Below are 25,240 nucleotides of genomic sequence, written 5' to 3' on the forward strand. Positions count from 1 at the left end.
ACTTTGTTCAGCCATTCCCTCTAGAGCAGAACTTATGTAAGAAAAGAAGGGGAGGCATGGCTGAAATAATTGTGGTACTTGAAGGTCATAAAATATCATTGGGGTATGTGAGGGGAAAAGAGAGGCAGACAGCTACAGGAAGGTTAATCCCACTGGGAGCCCAAAGGCACGCCACCCAGACCACAAGCAGCTGAGGCAGCCAGTCTAGAGCAGGAAGAGGAAGCCTATAGAGTCAGTGAAGCAGTACCCTTGTCCCAATTAGCCTCACAGCTACCAATCACAGAGATGAATTTATAATACACAGTTCTTGCTCCACGTATACAAATTTGACTTTACACGAATTCTGAAAGAAATCCATATGCCCAAAAAACATCTATGTTAACTTTACTATACAGTACTGTGATCTGCCCAAGTGTGCAAGAACTTCCCATCTCCCAAAATACAATTATACCTTCCATATCATGGGGGAGAAGGGATTAGGAGCATGATGCCCCCTCAATCTGGAAAATCCATATTAAAATTTTTGGTCTTCCCTTTGTACCAGAAAAGATTTCTAAATTATTATATTAGAAGATAAAATGTATTTATATCATATAACACATATATTTTGTGCATTTCTTTGTTTCTAAACTTTTTCTGTGTTGTGTACTAGCCTTTGTGTATCATCTGCAGCTCTCCAAAATTCTCCAGAAATTCCTATTTAATTTCTCATTCTGACCTGATACATCACAAACTTGCAATGTGAGAGCGATAACTGTAAAACTAAAACAGAACAAAATAAAAATCTAAAAAAAAGTTTCTTAAACCATGAGTTGAGACTTCATAGGAGGTCTTGTAAATGAATAGGGGGTCTTGAAAAATTTGGCAACAGTAAAAGGTATCAATTATCCTGCCAAGGTTTAATTCCCTATGTAAAAATAACAAGCACATCCATCTCATTAGTATGCAAATTTGCTTTCATCTTTAAGAAATTATAAAAATCATATGTATACCAAAGAATTATTTTAAAATAAGTTTCCTTATGATTTATTATCAATAAATGTTTGACTCATATACCTATTTTATAAACCTATATACCACCCAGCATCACATAAAAATTTCTCAGGCAAAAAGTAATCGCAAGTGGAAAACATTTAAGAAGCTCTGTTCTAGATTATCCAAAAAGTGGGTTTGATGCAATCCTGCAAGTTGCAGTTCATGTGTCATTAATTAATTTATTGGAGAAATATTATAGGACTATTTGAGGTTTTTTTCCCACAGATCATGGGTTTCACTGCTGAAGAAGACAGTAAACTTGTTTTCTACCTTGGTTTCTATTTCCAAATGAAGATCATTGTACACAACAAATCATCCATATAACCATCCCTCTATTGCCCATCTAAGTCCAGAAACTCAGTGAAAATAATATACAGACAATTTTTACAGCTAAAGAAGAGTCTCAAGTTCTACACAAGGAACTGAAAAAGTCAGTTCCAAAGTCAGCAATAGAACACTGGCTGCCAATTCCAGCAAATAATTCAGTTGATCATTGATGCATCCCATTCTCTATCTCAGAAGTCATTTTGGAAAACCACATATTGCCAAAGGGAAAAAAAACAAATTACAAATCTTACTGCCAGAATGGAATGCCTACAACAGGAGAAAATGAAAGGAAACCTTCTAATGTTTCCACTGGGGTTGAAATTCAGTTTGAGATTAACATAACTTCTTACAAATGTCCCAGTAAGGACAAAGAATATAAGATGAAGCCTTTGGGTCTCACTGAAGAAATGTTAATTATGCTTCAGTTTATGTGTGAATGTGGATGCCAAAATGAATCTTTTCTGAACACAATTCTTGATTTAAGTAAATTCACCATTCTGCAGACCTCTTTTGACATAATGGGAATTTGTCTGCAGATGTGGGGGAAGGAGGGAAGGAAGAGGCAAGGAGCTACAAATGTCCATGGAAGGAGAGCCTATCCAGTAAACTGGGAATAAAGAAATAAGGGTAAAAAGAGGGACATGCATAGGCTGGAATCAGCCATGAAGGAGCCTGGCTGGAACCATGAGGAAGAATATGGTAGGAGAGAAGCAGACACTCAGAGGTCAGACACAGAATCAAGCAATAGGCATAGGCCTATTACCCATTACCTATTACAGGTATATGTGGTACTTGAGCAGGGATAAGGACATCTAAGACTGCAGAGCTGGACAGAAAGGTGAGAAGACAGAATGGGGTAAAAGGCCTTCTCTCTCTGGAGGTCTCAAGCCAAGCCTCCTGAAGAGCTCTCCCCCTATTCATTCTGCTTTTATTAGGAGGAGTTTTTGTTTGTTTGTTTGTTTAGGATTTTTTTTAGATTCTCTTTTTTTGTGAGGATTAGTAGGGATGGAAGACCATGGAGTGCCAAAATAAGAGGCAGGAATGGAGAGAAAGAGCACCATACTGTGCAGTAAAATTAATCTAGTTTTTTTTTTTTTTGGAATAAAGATTTCTTTCAGAATTCTTCACATGAAGTTTAAATTTGTGTTAATGTGAATTTCCTTAAAGCAAGAATGGTCTATAGTCAGGAGAGTGGTGGCAGTGGGTCATCTGAGTATGGAACCTGCTGGTCCAATGAGGAATGTGTTGATAGAAATTGTAGATTTACAGCTCCAATAGTGCAGTAATGAATAGAACCAACTACACCCAGTGAAAGAACTCTGGGAAATGAGTGTGAACCATTATATAGAATTCCCAATCCCTCTATTTTTGTCTGCCTATATTTTTTATTTCCTTCACAGATTAATTGTACACTATTTCAAAGTCCGATTCTTCTTGTGCAGCAAAACTAACTGTATGGACATATATACATATATTGTATTTAACATATACTTTAACATATTTAACATGTATGGGGCAGGGAAGAGGAAGGAGGGGAAAAATTGGAACAAAAAGTTTTGCAATTGTCGATGCTGAAAAATTACCTGTGCATATATCTTGTAAATAAAAAGCTACAATTTAAAAAAAAAAAAAAGAAAAGAAAAGAAATTGTAGATTTAGTGCAAATGAAGTAAACTTTGAAAACCAAGACACTTACTGTGGAAAAGGAAATTGTTCCAAAATCTGCTGCAATAATGGATACAATATGTGTACATTGTTAAATATAAAAGAGGGAGAATGAAAATGAAAATTAGTCTGGCCAGTTCTGTCAATGTGACAATTTCTGATATGACTGATCGAATGTTTTTCTTAGTGGAAGAAATAGTGTTTGCAAGTGTAGAATGTGTAATTTACCCTGGGGTTAATTGGGACTGTCAGGATTGTTCTTTAGATACCTCTTCCTATATGGTAAGGAATGGGATGATCTACAGATCCTACAAGCAGGAAATCTTTAAGTGTGGCTCTTTTAAATGCACAGATTCCTAAAACCAAGGGCCCGCTTGTGAGATGTTCGACCTACTCTGGAATCTGTGCTGAACACAAAGGAATGGATTTGGTGCAGAATGTTTAAAAGGGGAGAAAAAAAAGACATATATTCCCAGAAGTATACAGACTTCAAAATTATCCTGGCTAACATGTATCTCTAACCCATTGTAAAGAGAAAGATGTAGATGACTACTGGTTCTATTTCACATATTCATTCTAGGAGAACAATGAAGCTATTTTCTATGTGATGGGACTACCAGTGTGCCCACTGGGAACTGTTATTGATAATTCATGACAGAAGAGAGTTTGCTAAATTTGAAAAGGAGAAAATGAATATAAAAAGGATTTCAGCAAAAATTCTGATTATAGAATGCAGTCAAACAGCTATCTGCAGGGGACAGTTTTTAACAGACATAGCAAGATAAGCTTAGGGCAAATTCACAAATTCAACCCATTATATAGCACCTAGAGAGGGTCAAATGAGATAATAATTGTAAAGTGCTTAGCATGGCACATAATAAGTGTTATACAAATGTTAACTATAGTTCTTATTAGATATTTACCATGCAGGTTTTGAAAATATATGGTATGAATATATTTTTTCCAAATAGAATTATAGTGACAGAGATTAACTGACCCTTTAGGGAGGTTAAAACAAATTTTGCCCCTTAAAGAGCTCTGCTAAAGAACTGCACAGATGGATAATTTTGATTACATTAAATTTAAAAGTTTTTGTATAAACAAACCAGTGCAGCCAAAATTAGAAGGGAAGCAGAAAATTGAGGGAATGGATTTTACATCCAAGGTTTCTAATAAAAGGCCTCATTTCTAAAATATATAGTGAATTGTTTCAAATTTATAAGAATACAAGTCATTCTCTAATTCAAAAATGGCCAAAAAATATGAACAATTTTCAAATGAAGAAATTAACTTCTAGTCACATGAAACATTTTTTCTTTCACTTAATAGTGTTTCAACTAAAGATAGTTTTCAACACTCACTTTTATCAGATTTTGAGTTCCAAATTTTTCTCCCTTCCTCCCTTCTTTCCTCTTCTCCAAAACAACAACTAATCTGATACAGATTGTCCAATCTAGATATACTTTTGAGTTTAACATTATTAGTTTTTTATCCATCACTTTAAGATAACCAATAAAACAATAAATTTGTAGCTATTTGTCTGTTTCTGAAATGTAAGTTTTCACATTAAAAATTTCAGTTCTCAACTTAGTTCTCAAACAACTGATAGGAGCTGGCTCCTGTATACCCTGAACTGCACCTTTCTTACATGTGGCCTAAGGAAGGATTCTCCTTTACCTTCATTTAGGGACTCTAAAGAGATTTCTTAATTCCAAGTAAATTCACACCATAGTCAGGCAGAAATAGTTTCACCTTCCTTGTGAATAAAGAGCCACTTCCCAATATTTCTACATCTTTGTCCTGTACTTCTTTCCTGGGAAGGAGTTGTTTCCAGAATCATGCAATCATAGGGCAGCTAGGTGGTATAACAGATAGAGTGCTGTTCCAGAGTCAGGAAGACCTGAGTTCAAATACAGACTAAGATACCTACTAGCTATATGACCCTGGGTTAAGACATATAAGCCCGTCTGCCTCAGTTTCCTCAACTGTAAATTGGAGATAATAATAGCCCTCCCAGGGTTGTTAAAAGGATCATATGAGATAGTATTTATAATGTGCTTAGCATAGGGCATTCTGGCATATAATAGGCATTCAATACTTATTCCTTTCTTCACTACCACTATCATGATCTTCACAGCTACCATTGATATAACACTTTCAAGTTTTCCAAATGCTTTACAAATATTATCTCATATTATCTTCACAACTACTGTAGGAAGAAGTTATTATTATCTAAGTGAGGCATTTAGGGGGTGCAGTGAATAGAGAACTGGATCTAGAATCAGGAAGACCTGACTCCAAATCTAGTCGCAAACTCACTGGTATGATCTTGGCAAATCATTTAATCCGTCTGAGTAAAATTGTGCATACCTTTTTACCCAGCTGTGTCACTACTGGGAATCTTACTACTGAGTATTATAAAAGAGGGAGAAAGCCCCACATCTCTAAAAATGTTTGTAACAGCTCTTTTTGTGATGGCATGGAATTGAAAATTGAGTGGCTGCCCATTAGCTGGGGAATGATGAATAAGCTATGGTATATTAATATAATGGAATATTATTGTTCTATAAGAAATGATGAGCAGAATGACTTCAGAAAAGCCTGGACTTACATAAATTGATGTTGAGTGAAGTAAGTAGAACCAGGAGAACATTGTACACAGTAATAGCAAGACTGTATAATGATCAACTATGTTAGACTTAGCTCTTTTCAGCAAAAAAGTGATTTAAGGCTATTCCAATAGACTTGGGAAGGAAAATGCCATCCACATCCAAAGAGAACTATAGACACTAAATCAAAGTATACTATTTCACCTTTTTCTGTATATTTGTTTGCTTTTTATTTCTCATGATTTTTTCTCCTTTTGGTCTGATTTTTCTTGTACAACATGACAAATATGGAAATATGTTTCAAAGGATTATATACATGTTTAACCTATACCAGATTGTTTGCTGTCTTAGAGAGGGGGGAGGTAAGAGAGAGTGAAAAAATCTGGGACAGAAAATGTTACAAAAATGAATGTTAGAAACTATCTTTATGAGTATTTAGAAAAACAAAATACTAATGAGGGCAGAACTAGTATTGGGGAAATGTAGGGGATGGCCCTGGAAAGAGGTCAAGTAGGTACAACCAGTGCTGGAGAAGACAGCCAGGATATGGAGTCATCAGGGAGGATCCAGGTGTCAGAGAAGTTTAATAAAGAGAAGCATGAAAGAATTCCAGAATTTTTTAAATTATGGAATGGAAATTTCAGTGGACATAGTGGAAGAGGGAGCAAGGTAGAAGTAGAACATAGATGTTGTAAGGTTGAATATGGGGATGAGAGAACAGGTAGGGGTTAGGAATAGTTTTCTCCTAAATGATGAGTGATTTAGATATGAGTAAGGAGAGAGACAACTAGTTGGCACAGAGATAGAGCACCTGCCCTGAAGTCAAGAGAACCTGAGTTTAAATCCAATCTTAGAGATTTAATAGCAGTGTGACACTGGGTAAATCACTTGACTTTGATTTTCAGAGAGGAGAAGGGAGGGAGATGAAGGAATAGGAGAGAAAAGAGAAGCTATAGGGCTAGTAGAGGATGACAAATAAATAGTGAAGCCTGTGTCTGGATTCAGCCTAGGTCTTACAATTAAAGCTGCTCTTGCTCCTTTTCTGAAGTACTGATGGAGATGCAAAGTGGTGGGAGTGTAGGGGTGGGAAGTAACCCCCAGTAGCATATAGTTCCAAGAACTGTCCTCAGACTTGCGATGACAAATATAGAATGTTTCATACATGTAGCAACTGCAAGTCATCATCTTCTGCTCCTGGGAGAAAATTCACTCCTTAATACTCAGGCCCAAACTCTAGTCTGGAAACCATGAGTTCGGTACAAGAAAATAAGGTAAACCAAAACAGCTTAAATTTATACTATGAGTATGGTAAAAGAAAATAAGGTAAACCAAAACAATTTATTTTTATAGACTACAAGGAAAGGGCAGGTCCTCCAACAAGTTTGGCTCATCATTATTAATGAACAATCTTCTTGGAGGCAGCTGAAATCAGTGGGGGGCCCATCAGAGGAGTTCCTGTGTCCTCTTGGAAAGGGGATAGGATGTATTGCAACCCCCTTGGGTATATCCCTTGGGACAATACACTGTAATTTTATCAAGTTGATTTGGAAAGAATTTAGGAGGGGGAAGAATTTATCAAATTGACAAGGGTCTCCTCTGATCGGTAATGTTATCCTAAATTTGGAGTTTGTCACAAGAATATACAAAAGTGTGTAGGAGGCAAGATGTTTATCATTTCAGGATCAGCCACTGACATAAATCTGTTAAGTCATGGAGGAGTTTAATTATGATCTTGGTCAGTAGAGGGAGTAGTATGCTAACCAACATCAAAGAGTTCACATTACTTGAGCAATTCAAAATCAGAAGTGAATGACTGACTGATAGTTCCTTAAGACTTCCTAGGTATTCACTTGTTTGTTTGTTTTTTTAAAGATATTTTCAAATTAGTTTCTAATTTATGGAATTTTGGGTGATAAAGGGACATATTTTGGGCAAGAAGACCACCACTCAAATCCTAAGGCTTCTTAGGTTTCACACCTCTTTACTTCTTCCATTTCTGAAGTCACCAGTTCTCTAAGTGCCATACTGGGTATGGCACTATACATGGCATCCACACTCCCACTTCTATATGGGTTGTCCCATTCATTCCAAGCTGACACTCATACTTCCAGTTTTGAATTATTTTTCCAGAGTGGGCAGAGAGGGGATTAGATACAAGTTTACTTATTCAACTCTCTGAGGGTCCTAGGAGTAACCCAGGGTTTGAGGTAATATATTCCTACTACTCACCACTCTAGCTCCTGACACCGAACCGCCCTCCCCCCACACACATACTTTCCATTTAGAAAATGCAACAATGACACTTAAATATAAAACAACACATTTCCCAATGATGGGGTGCAGTTTCTAGGGGAGATATGGCAGTAACCGTAAGGCCACCTGGTCTTGGGAATGCTGCAGTTACACAAACAATGCTGGCCAGATAACAATCTGTTGGTCAGTGATAACAGGGTTTCTGAAACAAATGGTGAGGTGCATAGTAGACCACTCAATTTCACCTCTAAACCATAAAAGTTAATATGGGAGGCATACCAGACCACTCTTAGATTCTACCTCTAAGCCATAAAATTTCTTTACCAAAAGCCATCCCATAGCACCTGCTTCCTTCAACATCCCAGAGAGGATAAAAAGGTGGCAAAGGTTCCCTAGGAACTTTCCTCAAAATTGCAAGAATTTCCAAGTCTAGATGTCCTCAGTCAAGGAAAATTGTTGATCACTGAGCTCAAGATGACTCAGACAAGACTTAAAATTCTGAGGTATTTGGGATGTCCCAACTATAGGATATCAGGGGAGAAAAGAATGAGGGGCTTACCTTGACAAGGAACGAAGCCGGGGAAGGCCATTTTCTCCCCATATGAGCTACCAAATGTTGAGGTTCAAAGGAGACCACAAAAGGTTGGGGTTGCAGACCGTTGTTGCAAGGTATGTCAAAAGAATTTGCAGGCTTGGACCCATCTCCAAATCAAGAGGCAAAGTTTGTTATAATTGTAATGCCAGATGAAGTAGGCTAAATTCCAAAAGGATTTAGCAAAGAACTAGGAGTAAGAAGATAAATTTATAGGGAAAAGACAGAGATCAGATGTTTCATGTCACTGATATGCTAATTTTATGGCTTAGAGGTAGAATTGAGAAGTGGTCTAGTATGCACCTCACTACTGAATTTTTTGGTTTACAGGGAAATTGAGTAGTAGTCTGATGTGCACTTTACCATTTGTCTCGGAAACCCTGTTATCACTGATCAACAGATTGTTATCTGGCAGCCAGCATTGTCTGTGGAACTATAGCACTCCCAAGACCAGATGGCCTTAGGATTATTGCCATATCTCTTCTAGAAGCTGCGCCCCATCACCAGTAAAACAACTTCAAAGCAGGCTAGCCCACTGAACTCCTGAATACTATCTTCTATAAATACCATTTCTCATTACCTCTTGTATCATTTGTCCCTGATTTCCTCCTGATCTACTGCTTCAAGATCTGGCATCTCCTGTACGCTCTCTGGCCTTCAATGTATCAATTAAGCCTCTCCTCATGTGTTAGGGACTCTAGGTTTTCCTAACATTGCTTTCCCCTCATTCTCTCTAACTGATTCTCCAACTCCTTTGCTGGATCTTCATCCAATACAGTGATTAATCCTGTGAGTCCCCAGAGGCTTTATCCTGGGCCCCCTTTTCTTCTTCTTCTATACTATTTCACTTAGTGATTTCATCATCTCCTTTGGTTTCAATTAGCTCAATGCAAATGACTCTCAGATATATTTGTCTAGCCTAACCTTTCTTAACCCCCAGTCTCCCATCTCCAATTGCCTAGTGGACCTCTTAAACAGAATGTCTTAGACACATTTTAAATTCAACATGCCCAAATCTGAACTCATTCTTTTCTCTTTTTTGGTGGAATGCATTCAAAGCAATTTTGTTGTTAAATTTATTTTAAGTTCCAAGTTGTCTTTCTCCCTTCCTCCCCACCCAGCAGATACACACACACACACACACACACACACACACACACACACAGAGGTTCTGCTCTTTTTATTCTTCATTATTTCATACAACTCTTTCCATGTTTATTTCCTTTCCATATTTTTCTAACGTCAACCTGCTCACCATTTTTTGGACAATACATGATCCCTATCTCCCCCCCAAAAAACACTCCCTTCCTTTTCCTAACTTTCCTTCCTAATTCCTTCCTTTTTGTTAGAGGAACCACCAACTTCCCAGTCACAAAGACCTGAAGTCTAAATGTCATTCTTAGCCCACTTTCTCTCACATCCCCTCCAATCCAATCAGTTGTTAATAATTGTCATCTCATTTCTAACTTTGTAACCTCTCTGGTATGTCACTGACGCTATCACATCCCTAGTACAAGCCCTCATTGCCTCACATTCAGATTATTACAATAGCCAATGTTTGGTTTCCCTGAAATATGTCTCTTCCTACTCCCACCTGTCCTCTATTCAGCTGCCAAAGTGATCTTCCTAACATACAGGTCTGACTATATCATCACCATATTCAAGGAACCCCAGGGATTCCTTATCATCTCCAGGATCAAATACAAAATCCTCTGTTAAAACATTCAAGGTCTTTCAGAACTTGTCCCTACACACATACACTTTTCCAGTATTACTCCCCCCTTTACTTATTCATTAATCCAATGATATTATCTTTCTTACTGTTCTTGGAACACAACACTTTTTTTTTTTTTTTTTGGAGAACACAACACCCTTATCTCCCCACCCTTCTCCATCTCCTGGCTTCTCTGCCTTCCTTCAGGTTTCAGCTAAAGTCCTACCTTCTGCAAAACTTACAATTCCTACTTAATTTTAGTACTTTGGATAGACCCTCGATTTTTCTTCTATATAATATTTATACATAGTTGTTTTCATGTCATCTCTGCCACTAAACTATGAGGAAATTGTTTTTTAGTCTGTTTCTCCACCCCTTAGCACAGTGCCCAGCAGTTAATAGGAGCTTAACAAACAGTAGTTAAGACTCTTATTTATGCTGTGAAATTCATGGCCCCAACAGTATTTAATCATCCTAGAACTCCCAGTTATTTGATTTATAATTTCTGAATTTTAACTTTTAAGAGAAAAGTGATAATATATATCAAACTGATATGGAGTAAGTATGCCTACTTCTTTGGATACTCACCAAGAAAGTTCATAATGACAGCAGGAATTGAGGCTGCAATCATACTTTAATAAGGTACCTACAGTACGGAGGCAAAAAGGTACAGAAAGTACATTGACAAGAGGATAAGGGAAGAAACGAGACAACCACTATGAGGGAGAGGGAGGAAAAAGAGAGAGGCACTCATTTATCTCAGGTTAGATTTGGGAGCACTAGAAAAGTGCTGAAGGAAATGGGGGGCAGGAGTTTGAGGTCTCATTTTCTACAGGGTTTTGAGGGGAAGACTCTTATCTGATGCATTAACACAGTCCAAAAATCTCAAGGTTATCAACCAAATTTTGAAGTCAAACTCTGTACCACTATACACTCTCAGATTGGCTAAGATAATAGGAAAAGATAATGACAAATGTTGGAGGGGATGTGGGAAAACTGGGACACTGATATATTGTTAGTGGAATTGTGAACAAATCCAATCATTCTGGAGAGCAATTTGGAACTATGCTCAAAGGGCTATCAAACTGCATACTGGGCCTATATCCCAAAGAGATTATAAAAAAGGGAAAAGGACCCATATAGTCAAAGGATATGATGAAGAAACTGAAACTATATCTAGTCATATGAAAAGATGCTCCAAATCATTATTGATCAGAGAAATGCAAATTAAGACAACTCTAAGATACCAATATATCTCTCTCAGATTGGCTAACATGACAGGAAAAGATAATGATGAATGTTGGAGGGGATGTGGGAAAACTAGGACATTGATACATTGATGGTGGAACTATAAACGAATCCAACCATTCTGGAGAACAGTTTGGAACCATGCTCAAAAAGTTATCAAATGGTGCATACCCTTTGATCCAGCAGTGTTTCTATTGAGCTTATATCCCAAAGAGATCTTAAAGAAGGGAAAGAAACCCATATGTGCAAAAATGTTTGTGGCAGCCCTTTTCGTAGTGGCTAGAAAATGGAAATTGAATGAATGCCCATCAGTTGGAGAATCGCTGAATAAATTATGATACAGGAATATTATGGAATATTATTGTTCTGTAAGAAACATAACATTTCCACCCTGTTATTATTTGTTTGCATTTTTGTTTTCCTTCTCAGGTTTTTTTATCTACATTCTAGATCTGATAACTGTATAAATATGTATACATATATTGTATTTAACATATACTTTAACATATTTAACATATGCCACCTAGGGGTGAGGGTGGGGGGGAAAGAGGGGAAATATTGGAACAGAAGGTTAATAATAAAAAATAAAAAAAACAAAAACAAAAATAAAAAGAAAAGGACCCATATATGCAAAAATATTTGTAGCCCTTGTTGTAGTGGCAAGAAACTGGAAATTGAGTAGATGCCCATCAGTTGCAGAATAGCTGAATGAGATATGGTACATGAATGTTATGGAATATTATAGTTCTTTAATATAAGAAATGATCAGCAGGATGATTTCAGAGAAGCCTAGAGAGATTTACATGAAATGATGCTAAGTGGAGTAGAACCAGGAGAACATTGTATTATACACAGCAATAGCAAGTTTTATTTGATTATCAATTCTGATAGATGTGGCTCTTTTCAACTGCCAAGAGATTCAAGCCAGTCTTGTGATGGAGAGAGCCATCTGCAACCAGAGAGAGGACTGTGAGAACTGAGTGTAGATCACAACATAGTATTTTCACTTTTTTAGTTGTTTCCTTGCATTTTGTTTTTTCTCATTTTTTTCCTTTTTTTCTTGTGCAGCATAATTGTGGAAATATGTATAGAAGAATTGTATACAGTTTAACATATATTAGATTACTTGTTGTCTAGGGAAGAGAATGGGGGAAGGGAGGGAAAAATTTGGAACACAAGGTTTTGCCAGGATGAATCTTGAAAATTATCTGTGCATATGTTTTGAAAATAAAAAGCTTTAATAAAAAAAAATTTCAAACATCCCCATCATCTCAAAGTTGTCAGCACCATTCGGTGTTCTGCAAGTCTTACTTTGGAAGACTGTGATTTATACACTACATGACCAAAAAAATCTTTGACAACAAAGTCCTGGTGATTTCTCCTGATTCAGCACATTCAGCTATGATTGTTGGTTAATATAGGTTACAATTTGTAAATCATGAGCCTTTGGCATTTGGGATAGTTTATAAGTGACTTTCACGGTCTCCTTTGCAACCTTCCTTCCTGTCCTGAGTAGAAAGGGATGTGAGTGGTCAGGGGGACAGAACAGGGTACTATCTGCATACACACATATATATTATACATATGCTGATGGACCATAGCGCACTGCCAGTGTCTAACAGTCAATGTTCTGACTTCCAATATAAATTTCTCACTTTCCCAACAATCTCTGCACAAACCACCAGATGGCAACGGACCCAAGCCTACTGCTTATATGCATCTGTGGACGAGCCCGGACCTGAAACACTCCCAGTCTTCTGGTATCTCCCTGGTTTTCTGGGCATCTCTAAGATATAGAACATATAAAAATCATTCTATTTCTCAAATTAGTCCAAATGAATTTCCATGGCCCCTATTCTCTTAAGATCAGACTCAGAACCAATAAACATTTATTAAGAAACGACTACAAACCGGGTACACAGCTAAACACTGAGAACGCAAAGAATCAACCAAGTCTCTGCCCTCAAGAAACTCATAATCTAGTGGGAATTGGAGGGAGGGGGAAGATGGCAGATTAGAAAGAAGCTAAGGGGAATTGGGGGGGGAGGATGATGAAGTATGTAACCAAGAGGGGACCATCACCATAGCCCTCTCCCCGGGTCGTCCTCGAGGTAGCAGCGGGGCACGAGACCATGAACTCCATCGTACTCCCCTCACCCACGGAGGTTTGAGTTTCCTCCGGTGCCTGGAAAAGCCAAGAATTTGCTGGGGCGAGAAGCCAAGCTGTTTCAAAAGCAGATGACGTGCGAAGAGAGCCCCGACAGCAACAGCTGGAAGTTGCGGAACCTTTCCCCACCCTAGCCTAGCCGCCTCAGCTCCGGAGTTAAGACTCCGCAGTTGTCACAGTCCCGTAGAACAGAACTCGCCTCAGGGCCGGCCCACGCGGAGCAGTCCGTATCAGGTGGGCCAGAACTTGCTTCGCAGCCCCGCCCCTCTCCCCGAGCCCAGCCTATGTGAAGCAGTCCCGGTCATGTGAGGTAGAATCGGCCTCGAAGACTCGGGGCCGACCTACGCCGAGCAGTCCCTGCTACGTGAGGCAAATCTTGCCTCGCAGCCCCGCCCTCCCCCTACACTGAGCCCGTCAGGTCAAGTAAATAGAATCTCTCGAAGCCTCGGGACCCGCCTACCAGGAGCAGTTCCCGTCACATGGGCCAGATCTTGCCTCGAAGCCCCGCCCCTACCCTCGGGCCCGGCCTACGCTGAGCATTCCAGAGATTTTGTAGGGCGGACGGACGACTCCCTCGTCACGTGAGTAGGGCGGGACTGGACACCGCCTTCGGGGCGGCGCCGTCTGATGACGTAGGAAGAGGGCAGGTAAGCGCTGGTGGAGGCGAACGGAGGTGGTGGCAGGGCGCGGGTTTCTCTGGGCCTTCGAGTCTCATACCCCCGAGCAGTCTCAGAGATTCCGGGGACCGATCTCTTCTGACCTGAAGCCTATCCTCGCCGCCGAGGTGTCACCGGGCAAGAAACCGCCCCGGCCCCTAGTGGCGGAAGAGAAGGAGCAGGCCGGGGGGAGGGAAGGCGAATGGAGAGGGGGCGGTCCTGGTCCGGAAAGGTTGGGAGGGGGAAGGGGTTTAGCTGCGAGCTGTCAACCTTATCACCTGCTTCCCCAGCCCCCGTCCTCCCGTAGAGGGCCTGCAACCTCGAGCCCCTTCTTCTCTGAGCTCCCGCTAACCAGGTTTGTTCAAAAAATCATAGAACCTTGAAGCCCAACCCTCACGTTTTACACACGGGGAAACTGAGCCCCACAGAGAAGGCGCCACTGATCCAAGGTCACACAGACCATAAGTAGCAAGGGCAATCCCAGGGCCCTTTCTGCCGTGCTACTGCCTGAAAGGACAGAAGGTCCTGCTAGTTAACTTTTGCGAATGGCAGAAATCCTGTAATTCGGCATGAAGTAATAAATAAGAGCTCACTTTGAAATTGGAAGAGGAGCTCAAATCCCATCTTACAGCTGAATGCTAGAGAAGTCATTTCCTTTTCTTCTGCCCCTTTTCTGTAAAATTAGGGGAATGGACTAGTCTTAGTTCTGAATGTTATAATTCTAGTGCTGTGGAGATAATCATAATTTGCAGGTGTAAATGGAAGTGTTGATCCAGGGCTAGACACAGATTTCTTCAGTAGACTTAAAAGCATGATTCCCTCTTTTTCAACCCCATGATTAATCGAACTCTTGATTTCAGTGGGAGTTTCGAGGGACATTTTGTGGTAGAATCTTTCTTTTAGCTTAGAATCACATAGTCATAACTTCCACCTAAAATAATATTAGGGAATCCATTAATTTGTTTAAATTCATCTTCAGCCACTTCATATTTCTCACTTGGACTACTTCCTGAGGTAGATGTGTAGGATATGAAGTCACTGAATATCAGAGCTGGAAGAGACCTCAAAGATCATCTAGTCTAGCCCCAAGACATCACATGGTGTCACTGAAAGAGCAGTGGGCATAAGAGTCAAGGAGACCTAGGTTTAAATTCCAGCTTTAACACTAGCTTTGTGAGAGTGGGTAAATTATGACTCAGTTTCCTTGTCTGTAAAATGAGAATGATAGTAATACTCCCTTTAGCTGCCTTATATAGTTGTGAGGGAAGCACTTTGCAAACCTTGAAGCCTTGTAGAATACAGCTGTTATTACAGAGAAGAAAGCTGAATCAGAGAGGCTTAAGAGACTTACATAGTATTATAATAGCTACTTTATAGCTGGGACAGAACTCCAAAATGACTCACTCCAGGTCCAGTGCTCTTTGTGTAGTACAACATTGTCTTATGTATGCTGTGTAAGACACTTTTTATTCATCCTAGAACTTCTTCAAACATGGGATGCTCTCTTAAGTCTAGCATTCAGGGATTGGTGAACAAATCCTTCCCTGATATTATGAACTTTCATATATTTTGTCTTTCTAGCATAATAAAACCTCATATTAGTTGGTCATTTATGAACTTTGGGGAAGGTTACCCATTCCCTTTAGAGCAGCTAAAAATAACCCCTTGCCACCTTAATCTCTAGTAGGAGACCCAATGGACTACCCAAACTTCCTTGCAAACTGTAGAAAAAGTAAGGATGTTTATGTGTGTTTTGTGAACCATGTACAATTTGGATATTTGATTGTTTTATACAGGTTGGACATTCAGTTTGCTTAGAAATCGACATTTTCCAAGATGGTGAGTTAAGTGAATTCTGCAGAAACAAATTTGGCCTCTAAGAAATTCCCAGAGTGCACAAGTTGTCAGTTCCCCACCCTCGCCTATTGGCCCAGCCTTTTCTTACCTACTCACAGATTTGTATGCCATAAGGAACTTTAATTACAATTTTTTGTCCTAATAATGAATTTTCACTGAAAAGGCATATTTCCCCTGTATGTCATGCCATTCACTTGTTTCAGTAACTCTTGGGGATTTCATCTTATTCATACAGCCAATATCAAGGTATTTGTTTTGTGTAACAATGACACCTTATTTTATATTTTCAGGGTGAAAGAAAAGGTGTAAACAAGTATTACCCTCCAGACTTTGATCCAACAAAGGTAAGGGATCCTTTTGTTTCTCCATCAAACTATGGCCAAGAAGAAATCTATGTGGTAATATGGCCTGTGATCTAACAGAGGTCTAATGTTCAAATAAATGGCATAGGAAAATGCCAGAGAGACTGCATCAGGCAGTGGCAAGGCCTGGGTTTGATTCTCAACTCTGCCAATTACTAATCCATTCTCCTCACAGATTTTCCTAAACTGATGATGTCACTCCTTTGCTCAATAAATTTCCATGGCTCCTTGTTGCTTCTAAGATCAAATAAAAGTACCTCTGTGTGGCCTTTAAAGCCTTTTACAATCTGGTTCCAACCTGCCCTCCCAGTTTTACTCTCGACTTCACTTCATGTACTCAGTGGGCCAGCCAGACTGGCATTTTTGTTGTTCCCAATGCACAGCACTGCCTCCTGTACCAGTGCCTTTGTCCTGCTGGCTCCCAGGATCAGAATCACTTTTTTCCACCTTCTACCTCCTAGAATTCTTTGCTTCCTTCAAAGCTCATGAGCCATTCATTTGCTTATGCCTTGTCCCTAAAATATTACCTATTCTGTACAGATTTACAGATGCACATACTTTCTCTTCATATAGCATATAAGCCACTCAAAGGCAGGAATTGTTTCATTTTTGCATCATATCTCACCCATAGCAAACAACTGTTATTTGTTCACTGAGAGACTTTGGGCCTATCCCTTCACCTCCCTAGGCCTCAAGTTTCTTTATTTGTAAAATGAAGTGTTTGGACTGGGTGGTCTATGAGATCACTTTCAGTTCTGAATCTGTGACTCTGTGATACAGGCGTAAGAGGATCTTAGAATGATGACACTCTTCAAGTGTAAAAGGTGGTCCAAATTCCTGGACTCTTCCCCAGGTTTCACCTTGGCATCTGCTTGTCTTTGCATGGGGTGCACTTCCTCCGCCTCCCAGAGTACTAGTAATCTCTATAACACAATTGATGTGATTCTTTTCCAGACTTCCTTCAGGAGTTTTCCTACAAAAGCTGTGGTCTTTGGAGAACATTGGGCTGGGCATTGACCAGTAGTGATTTATTCTTTAGCTTTATTCTTTTCTGTCTCACAGCATGGCTCTCTCAATCGATACCACCACAGCCACCCACTTCGGGAGAGGGCACGGAAACTTTCTCAGGGCATTCTTGTCATCAGGTAAAGGTGCTCATCAGATCCCTGTGTTAGAGCCCTTGAATCTGGAGTCCCTCATTGATAAAATAAGTGAGATGAAGAATCTAAATGATGGGAATTTCCATTGGTATCATGATGAGGAGAATAATGTCTGGGAGAGACTGGATGTTGATGTTACTTCTCTAGACTCCAAATCTTGTCTGAGGAAACTAGACCTCAGGACTAAAGCAGAAGATGCCCTAAATCATAAACCTAGGGTATTATTAAAACAAAGGAGAAGCTAGATGGACATTCCCATCCCACCAGCCAAGCACCCTGACCTGGGTGAGAGGTACACTATCCAAGTTTCCCTATGTGTCTCTTTTATTTTTCCCCCCAGTAAATGTGTTACTTTTTGGTCATCCTATTTATATGAGTCTTAATTATCATCTTAAAAGTTTGCTTCTCATTACCTCTGAGAGAGAGAATCTATAAGGGCTTATCCCACAAGTCTTTATTAATTTTGATTGACATCAGTTAGGGATGAGTAGGAGAAGAGCTAATGGAAATACTTCCTTAGATCAGTACAAATGATAGGTGGGGGGTTATGGGCTTTTGTTGTGGTAGTATTTATTATTCAGTACTACCTATACATGTGTCTAGTACCCTCTTCCATAAAGTTGCTCCATAGATGTTTGTTGAATATAAATTACTGAATATGTCTAAGAGATTTCATTTTTAAAAATCATCTCCTTATTATTTCTGGGGAGGATTTTGTGTCATGGCTGGAAGGTAGAGTAGTTAAATAGCCCCCCCAAAATAAAATTGCCTTGGGGCAGCCTCAGCATTGAAGCATTGAATGTGTTTCTTACCTCTTGGGTAATGATCCCAAGTGGACATTTGAAAACATTGCTCTTCTTTATTTTGGGGTTTTTTTTATTATTTATTTATAGATTTGAGATGCCCTATAACATCTGGTGTGATGGCTGTAAGAACCACATTGGCATGGGTGAGTCACCATTTTTCCCACTTATTGATTTCATCTTTGAAATATCTCTTTTCCCTGTCTCTTACTTTGCAGCCCTCTGACACCATCCTTGTTGTGGACCCTCTTCTTCTGTTACCTCTTCTCTAGATAGGGCTTCTTAAACTTTTCCCTCTTCTGACCCCTATTTACCCAAGAAATTTTTACACAACCCCAGCTATATAGGTATATAAAATAAAATATAAAAATGAAACATTTATTTATAATAAATCATAATTTCACAACCCCCATATTCAGTTATGTAACCCCATATGGGGACTCAATCCATACTTTAATAAGTTTTGCACTCCACTTTTTATTTTGGGGGGGCTGAGGCAATTGGGGTTAAGTGACTCGCCCAGGGTGACACATCTAGGGAATGGTAAATGTTTGAGGTCTTATTTGAACTCAAGTCTTTTTGACTTAAGGGCTGGTGCTCCATCCACTGCACTACCTAGCTGCCCCTGCTCTACACTATTGTAACTGAATCCCAACTTCTATTTTTCCCCTCTGTAATTCTCCCTTCATGTCCTTGGTAATCTGGAAAATTAATACTTTTCCTAATGTAGAACCCTGGTAAGCACATCACTCCCCTGTTCAAAAATAGCCATTGTTTCTCTGTTGCCCACAGGACACCCTTTCATCCTGTTTCATGTGGAAGAGGAGGAGGCGGGACTAGATGACCTCTGAGTTCCTTTCTAGCTCTAGATCTGTAATCCTATGGCTATATCACATTTCACAATTTCTTTCTCTCCATCACACACACATGACCTTACAGTCAAAGTGGATAGCCACCTGTTACCCAAACCCATTTACCTCTCTTTACCTCTTCTTTCTGTGCAGTCATATAGGCCATCCCCTATGCCTGGTTAATTCTCCCTGTTAATCTCTACGTGTTAAAATCATCTTTTTTCAGGGCCTAGTTTCTTCTGAGACATTTCCTCTTAGTCCCCAAACTTTCAACTGAAAATATCCCCCTTCTCTCATTTTCCAGAATAATTTTTGGAACCTTTTCATTGTACTTTGTATAGTCTGCCTTGTCTCATATTTATTTATATGCATATATTATTATTATTACATATTATTGTAATTATATTTTATATATCTGGTATTCCTCTCCTTTAGATTGTTTCCTTGAGAACAGGGCTATATTATTTCATTTTTGCATCCCCATTGCCTAGCACATTTCCTTATATTCAGTTAGAGTTAATGTTAACTGAATGGACTGACCTGGCAAAGCATTGCTATATATGCCCAGAAAGCTTCCTGAATCTTTCATTTGCTCTTCCCTTCCTTGCCAGGTGTTCGTTACAATGCTGAAAAGAAGAAGGTTGGCAATTATTACACAACCCCCATCTACAGGTGGGTGTATTGATATGTTGAGTCTGGGTGGCTATAGAAAACTCAGATGCTTTGGGGGGAAAATGAGTGAAAGGGGAAGAGAACAAGTATGGCTGGAGTCAGTGTAAACAGCCCAGCTCCATTCTAGTGGGAGAAGGGGACCAGGACCCCCGGATGGAACGCCACCTCCCAGACACTGTGGCCCACACTAACTCTGCTGAGGACCAACGGCAGGCCTAGGGTGAGCACAGTTGGGTTGGGCTTTGATCTCCGGGAGAGAGTCATCACATAAAAGGTGGAAAGTACCAGCTGTTCTTCTTTCTATGCAAAGGAGCTTGTGATTGAGAGCAGGAAGAGAAATTTCAGTGTTCCTGTCCCCAACCTGCCTCCAGCAGAGGGGTTTCCCAGCCCATCTGGAGCTCTGCCAGGCCTGCCCCTCAGCATCCCACTCTCACCACCCCTCAGGCCATGCTGTGCGTCCCACCTTGTCTGCTTTGACTCTGGGGTGATGACCCAGCCCTGATCATGTGGTCATGTGGTGGCAAGTCACAGCCACTGGGCCTCTCTTCATCTGTGAAATAGGCCTGGTGTTGGCAATCTCTGCCTTCAGATGGTGAAGAAGGAACTTTATAACCTCGTAACACGATAGAAACAAGAGATGCATTCAGAGGCAGCATGGGGTTATGGACTGGGCTGGAACTCTGGATTTGATCCTCTCTTAGGCCTCTGGCAAATCACTTGTGCTCTCCAGGTCTCAGAGTCCTCACCCATTAAGTGAGGAGGTAGAAGTGGATTACCCTTGGTCAGTTTTGAATATTTTCTCTTAACCTGGCTCTTTATTTCCACCTCTCCAAAGAGCTCTAGCCCAGTGGTCCCTTTCTATGACTCCTGCTGAGCCCACCTCCCACCTTTGACTCTTTGAGATTTAACTGGCAACCCTAGAGTATAACGGTTCCGTGATCTCATGGTTTCTGTTGGCAAATTCCCTCTCCAGGTTCAGAATGAAATGTCACCTCTGTGTCAACTACATCGAGATGCAGACAGATCCTGCCAATTGTGACTATGTGATTGTGAGTGGTGCCCAGAGGAAGGAGGAGCGATGGGACATGGCGGACAATGAACAGATCCTGACCACAGGTGAGCCCTGCCCTCTAGCCCCAGGCCTTCCTCTACCCCAGAGCAAGACCGCCAAATATCTCACCCCATTTTCCTTCTAGAGCAGGAGAAGAAACAGAAGCTGGAGACTGACGCCATGTTCCGCCTGGAGCATGGCACCACAGACCAGAGCAAGTTGCAGAAGGCCATTCCCAGCTTGTCCAACATCCAGGAAGCCCAGAGCGCCTGGAAGGATGACTTTGCCCTTAACAGCATGCTAAGGAGAAAGTTTAGGGTGAGGAGGGCTGGGGCTCAGGGGACATATTTCTGAACGCTGGGCAGTCACTGGAGGCTGCTGCCTTTCAGACTGAACTGCTCCAAGGAACAGGCCATCAGTCTCTGCCCAGAGCTGTGAGCTAGAATAGATCCCGCTCATCTTCTAGTCTAAGCTAGTTGATTTGTCAGAAGAGGAAACTGAAGCCTAAAAGAATTAAATGGGTAAAAAAAAAAAAAAAAAAAAGTTAAAATGATTTTCCAGTGGTCAGATAACAAAGAGGCTTTTTAGGGTCTAGAACTGGAAAGAGTCTTTGTCTCATCTAATCCAACCCCTCATTTTACCGACTAAAAAAAAAAAAAGCTCAAAGCGATTTATGAGACTTTTTAAAGGTAGTCTTTTTTCAGTAGTAATCAGTGTGTGAATCCAGGTCTGTTTCCATCACATGGGTAAGACTGGCTAGAGGAAGCAAGGCCTGTCTGGATTGCCATGTCAGCCTTGGAGCAAGGGAGCCAACTGGGGCTCTTGTCCTTGCCTAGGACAGAATTCAGTTCTTGAAGGGCAGTGGTTAGGAGGAGGTTTCTATTCACCTCTCCTCGTATTTTTCCCATGCTTCCCTCTCCATCTTTCTTTCCTCCTTCTTTTGCCAATCTTTTACTTTAGGAAAAGAAAAAGGCCATAAAGGAAGAGGAGGAAAAAACACTGGCTCTACAGACCAAGGCGAACCTCAGTATCCCCCTGGTGCCTGAAACAGAGGAGGACCGGAAGCTTGCTGCTCTGCTCAAGTACCACAGCCTGGACTGTGCGTCCTAGTCTTATCATCTGTTGTGGACCAGGAATGGGGATGGGGGTGAGGGGTGGGGGATAGATTCAGGGGAGTCACCTTATTAACGATAAGGAGGGAGAGGGGAAATGAGGGTAGGAGAGGGAGGGAAGTTCTTAATATTGAATACATGAGAACCTGTCTGGAATACATTAAAGAAATACTCCTGGATGGCTCTTACCCTACTTTTTACTCTGCCTCATCTCCATTTGCCAGCATATGAAGACAAACAGAAATTGAAACGGACAGAAATCTTCGGCCGCTCCTGGTTCCCTTCTACCCCAGTACCCGGGGCCAGCAACAGCAAGGTGAACAGTGTTCTCAAGAAACTGGCAGTTAGCCGAAAACCCATGCCCAGTGCATCCTCCATCACTAGCAGTGACTTAGGAATTGTACGTCGGAAGTCCAGGGATGGCCTTGAGGGCCCTCAAGAATCGGGCCTTGAAGCTCCAGAGCCAAGTGCAATGAAGGAGGTGGATGAAAACATCCCAGGAGGATCTTCATCAGAGACACACTATCCCCCAGATGTGGAAACACAGAGGGGCCCCAGCAGCACCTCCATCCTCAGTTCTCTAGTTGCAGACTATTCAGACTCTGAGAGTGACTAATAGTGACTAATATTATCATTCCCTCCATCATCCTAGGCTGCCTTCCCCACCAAGAAATCCTCACTCCCCCAGGGAGGCTTCCACTCGCAAAGAGACCATATATGGATGGGCTTCTTCCCACCAAGCCTTCCTAGAATGAGAAACTTCTTTTCCCCTCAAGACTTCAATTCTCTGTAAATAATTGGGTTTTTATTTATTTAACTGAGGAGGGAGTCTGTGTGGTGTCTGACTTGAATCTCCGACACGAATTTATTAAACCCCCACCTATTAAATCCAGTTGATGCATCAGATTATTAGATGTAGACAGCAGTCCCTCCTTTCTATATTGGAATGGAGAGTAAGCAGCGTTAAAATATGGAAACTAAATAAAGACCCCAGCCACATCTCCCCTAAGTGAATCCTAAGAAATCAGGGGGATTTTAGATCTAGAAAAAAGGACCTTAGAGAAGGCAAAGAAATTGACCAAGAATATATAGGTCTCACATGTACACACCATACATAAATACATACACATGTATTATACACTGTATGCAGCAGTTGTGTGTGTGTGTTTATGATTTGTTCAGTCACATCTGACTTTTGTGACCCCATTTGAAGTTCTCTTGGCAAAAATTGGAATAGTTTGCTCTTTTCCTTCAATACATTTACAGATGAGGAAACTGAGACAGTGTTCAGGGTCACACAGTAACTAGTAAGTGATATGATTTATGTGTACATATATGTGTGAAATACAACGTTTCACATACATCTACTACCAGCTACTGTCAAATAGGTCATTTGACTATTACTATGCCTATTTGATAGATTAGGAAACAGAGGCTCAGGCAGGTCCTCCAGATCCTGTGTCCTTTCTGTTCACTTTACTGCCTATATAGGCCAATTCATCCTTGACTTCTTAGTTCTTTCTGGACACAGATGGAACAGAAATGCATTCGTGGTTGATTTCCATGAAAATAGGTTGAACACAGTGAAGACAGAGCTGTCCCAGAAGTAGCTGTTAAGGAACTATTATTGCCTTTCACCCTTCCTCCCGCCATTGTCCTGAGGGGAAAAGTTTGAGCAAGTTGGGAAACACAAAAACAAGCCTGTGAGTTCTACCCAAATCTTGATGGGCCCCCTGCCCTACCGCTGAGGAAGCAGAAAGGTAGCTGTTGGTTTGCATCGGGGCACCCTGAGGGGTCTGGAGATTCGCTGAATTCCTGAACTTAAGCCTTTTGGGAGAGCTAAGCTATCATAATTGCCTGAGAAGTTTCTCAGAGCCTTTGTAAGGCCCGGTATTCCTAAGGTTTAGAGGCTTGAAAGGAAGTTTAAGAGGGATTGTAGGGGTAGCTACTTTGTAGCCTATGGTATCTTGATTTTTAAGAAGGTAGCACTATGATCAGGACCTGAGCTATAAAATCGGCATAGAGCCCTTAAAGATCATGTAGGCACATCTCATCTTTTCTGTTGTGCTTTGAGAAAGTGTTTTTATTTGGTCTTGTTTTGACATATAATTTACTAGTATGATCTTCCTATTACAAAAGTGACACCCATGGTGACCAACAGTGCGCCACATTTCATGCCCGTGGTCACCACCCTTTCCAGGGAAGAAAAGCGACTGCAGCATCAGCTTTCATTTCAGTGTTCTTTTCACGTTTATTACTATAGGCACCACTCTTTCCAGTTTTAGGAAACTGTGGGTCAAGAGGGGAAAGTCCAGGACAGAATTTAAGATTTCAGACATAGCTTTCCGACACCAGATCCAGTGGTTTAAAAAAAAAAAAAAAAATTCTTTGAGAAATGTTTTTTTTTTTTTTTTTTTTGTCTTTTGACATATTTCCTAGTATGATCTCCTTGTTACAAAAACTTTTACACAAAATGAAATCGACAGCAAATTAGAGGACTCAGACCTTAGCTAATTATCGGATTATAGATTTAAAGCTGCAATGGACTACCCGGGACCCCGTCGAGCCCACTAGGTGTAGGCTGGAGAAATGGAAGACCTGGAGAAACGACTTCCAAGTCGTTACCTTCTTAAGTAATTCCATACAGGAATCGCTACAAAGCAGCCCCACTGACTTCCAATCCAGATAATTGCAGCAGGCCGGCCGCAGGTCACGGAGCCAGGAGGTCCGGTTTAGAAGCCGTGTCCTAACCCCCTCAGGCTCTCACTAGTCAAACACCTCGGGGAGGAGATTCCTCCGACTCTCCCCCGAATTAATCATGCCTGAAGGACCGACGGGACTGGGTAAAGGCTGGGACGGCTTCCTCCCTCCGGGAGTTTACTACATTCTCACTTTTTCAGGTCGAAGTTAGACCCAAAGCCGACCGCAAGTAAGCCAGGGTGAGGAGGGGGCGGGGAAGGAATCCCATACTGTCCATTAGGACTATCGATCAATCATCAATTAGCATTTACGTACCCCGGCGCTGCCCGGCCGTCACTTCCCCGAGTTGTGAGTTTAAGGTCTGCCCCGCCTCTTTCTCAGAAAGCCCCACCTCCGCTTCCCGGCT

At 40.9% G+C, this 25,240-nt stretch overlaps 1 protein-coding gene and 1 pseudogene across 2 annotated transcripts; both read left to right on the top strand.

Annotated features, from left to right (window-relative positions):
* Positions 1 to 56: 56 nt before the first annotated feature.
* LOC127548099 (integrin beta-1-like) lies at positions 57 to 14,617 on the top strand (annotated as a pseudogene).
* On the top strand, positions 14,194 to 23,026 carry YJU2B (YJU2 splicing factor homolog B). Of its 2 annotated transcripts, none has more exons than XM_051971661.1 (10): positions 14,194 to 14,257; positions 16,063 to 16,105; positions 16,414 to 16,467; positions 17,548 to 17,630; positions 18,539 to 18,594; positions 19,911 to 19,971; positions 20,945 to 21,087; positions 21,168 to 21,340; positions 21,983 to 22,121; positions 22,359 to 23,026. In XM_051971661.1, the coding sequence occupies exons 2-10, from the start codon at positions 16,103 to 16,105 to the stop codon at positions 22,748 to 22,750; spliced, it is 1,104 nt and encodes a 367-aa protein (XP_051827621.1). In that variant the 5' UTR covers positions 14,194 to 14,257; positions 16,063 to 16,102; the 3' UTR covers positions 22,751 to 23,026. The 2 variants fall into 2 exon arrangements, with proteins under 2 accessions (XP_051827621.1, XP_051827620.1); XM_051971660.1 differs by lacking the exon at positions 14,194 to 14,257 and adding an exon at positions 14,269 to 14,621.
* Positions 23,027 to 25,240: the final 2,214 nt, after the last annotated feature.

Source organism: Antechinus flavipes, chromosome 1, assembly GCF_016432865.1.
Source record: "Antechinus flavipes isolate AdamAnt ecotype Samford, QLD, Australia chromosome 1, AdamAnt_v2, whole genome shotgun sequence".
Classification (NCBI taxonomy): Eukaryota; Metazoa; Chordata; class Mammalia; order Dasyuromorphia; family Dasyuridae; genus Antechinus; species Antechinus flavipes.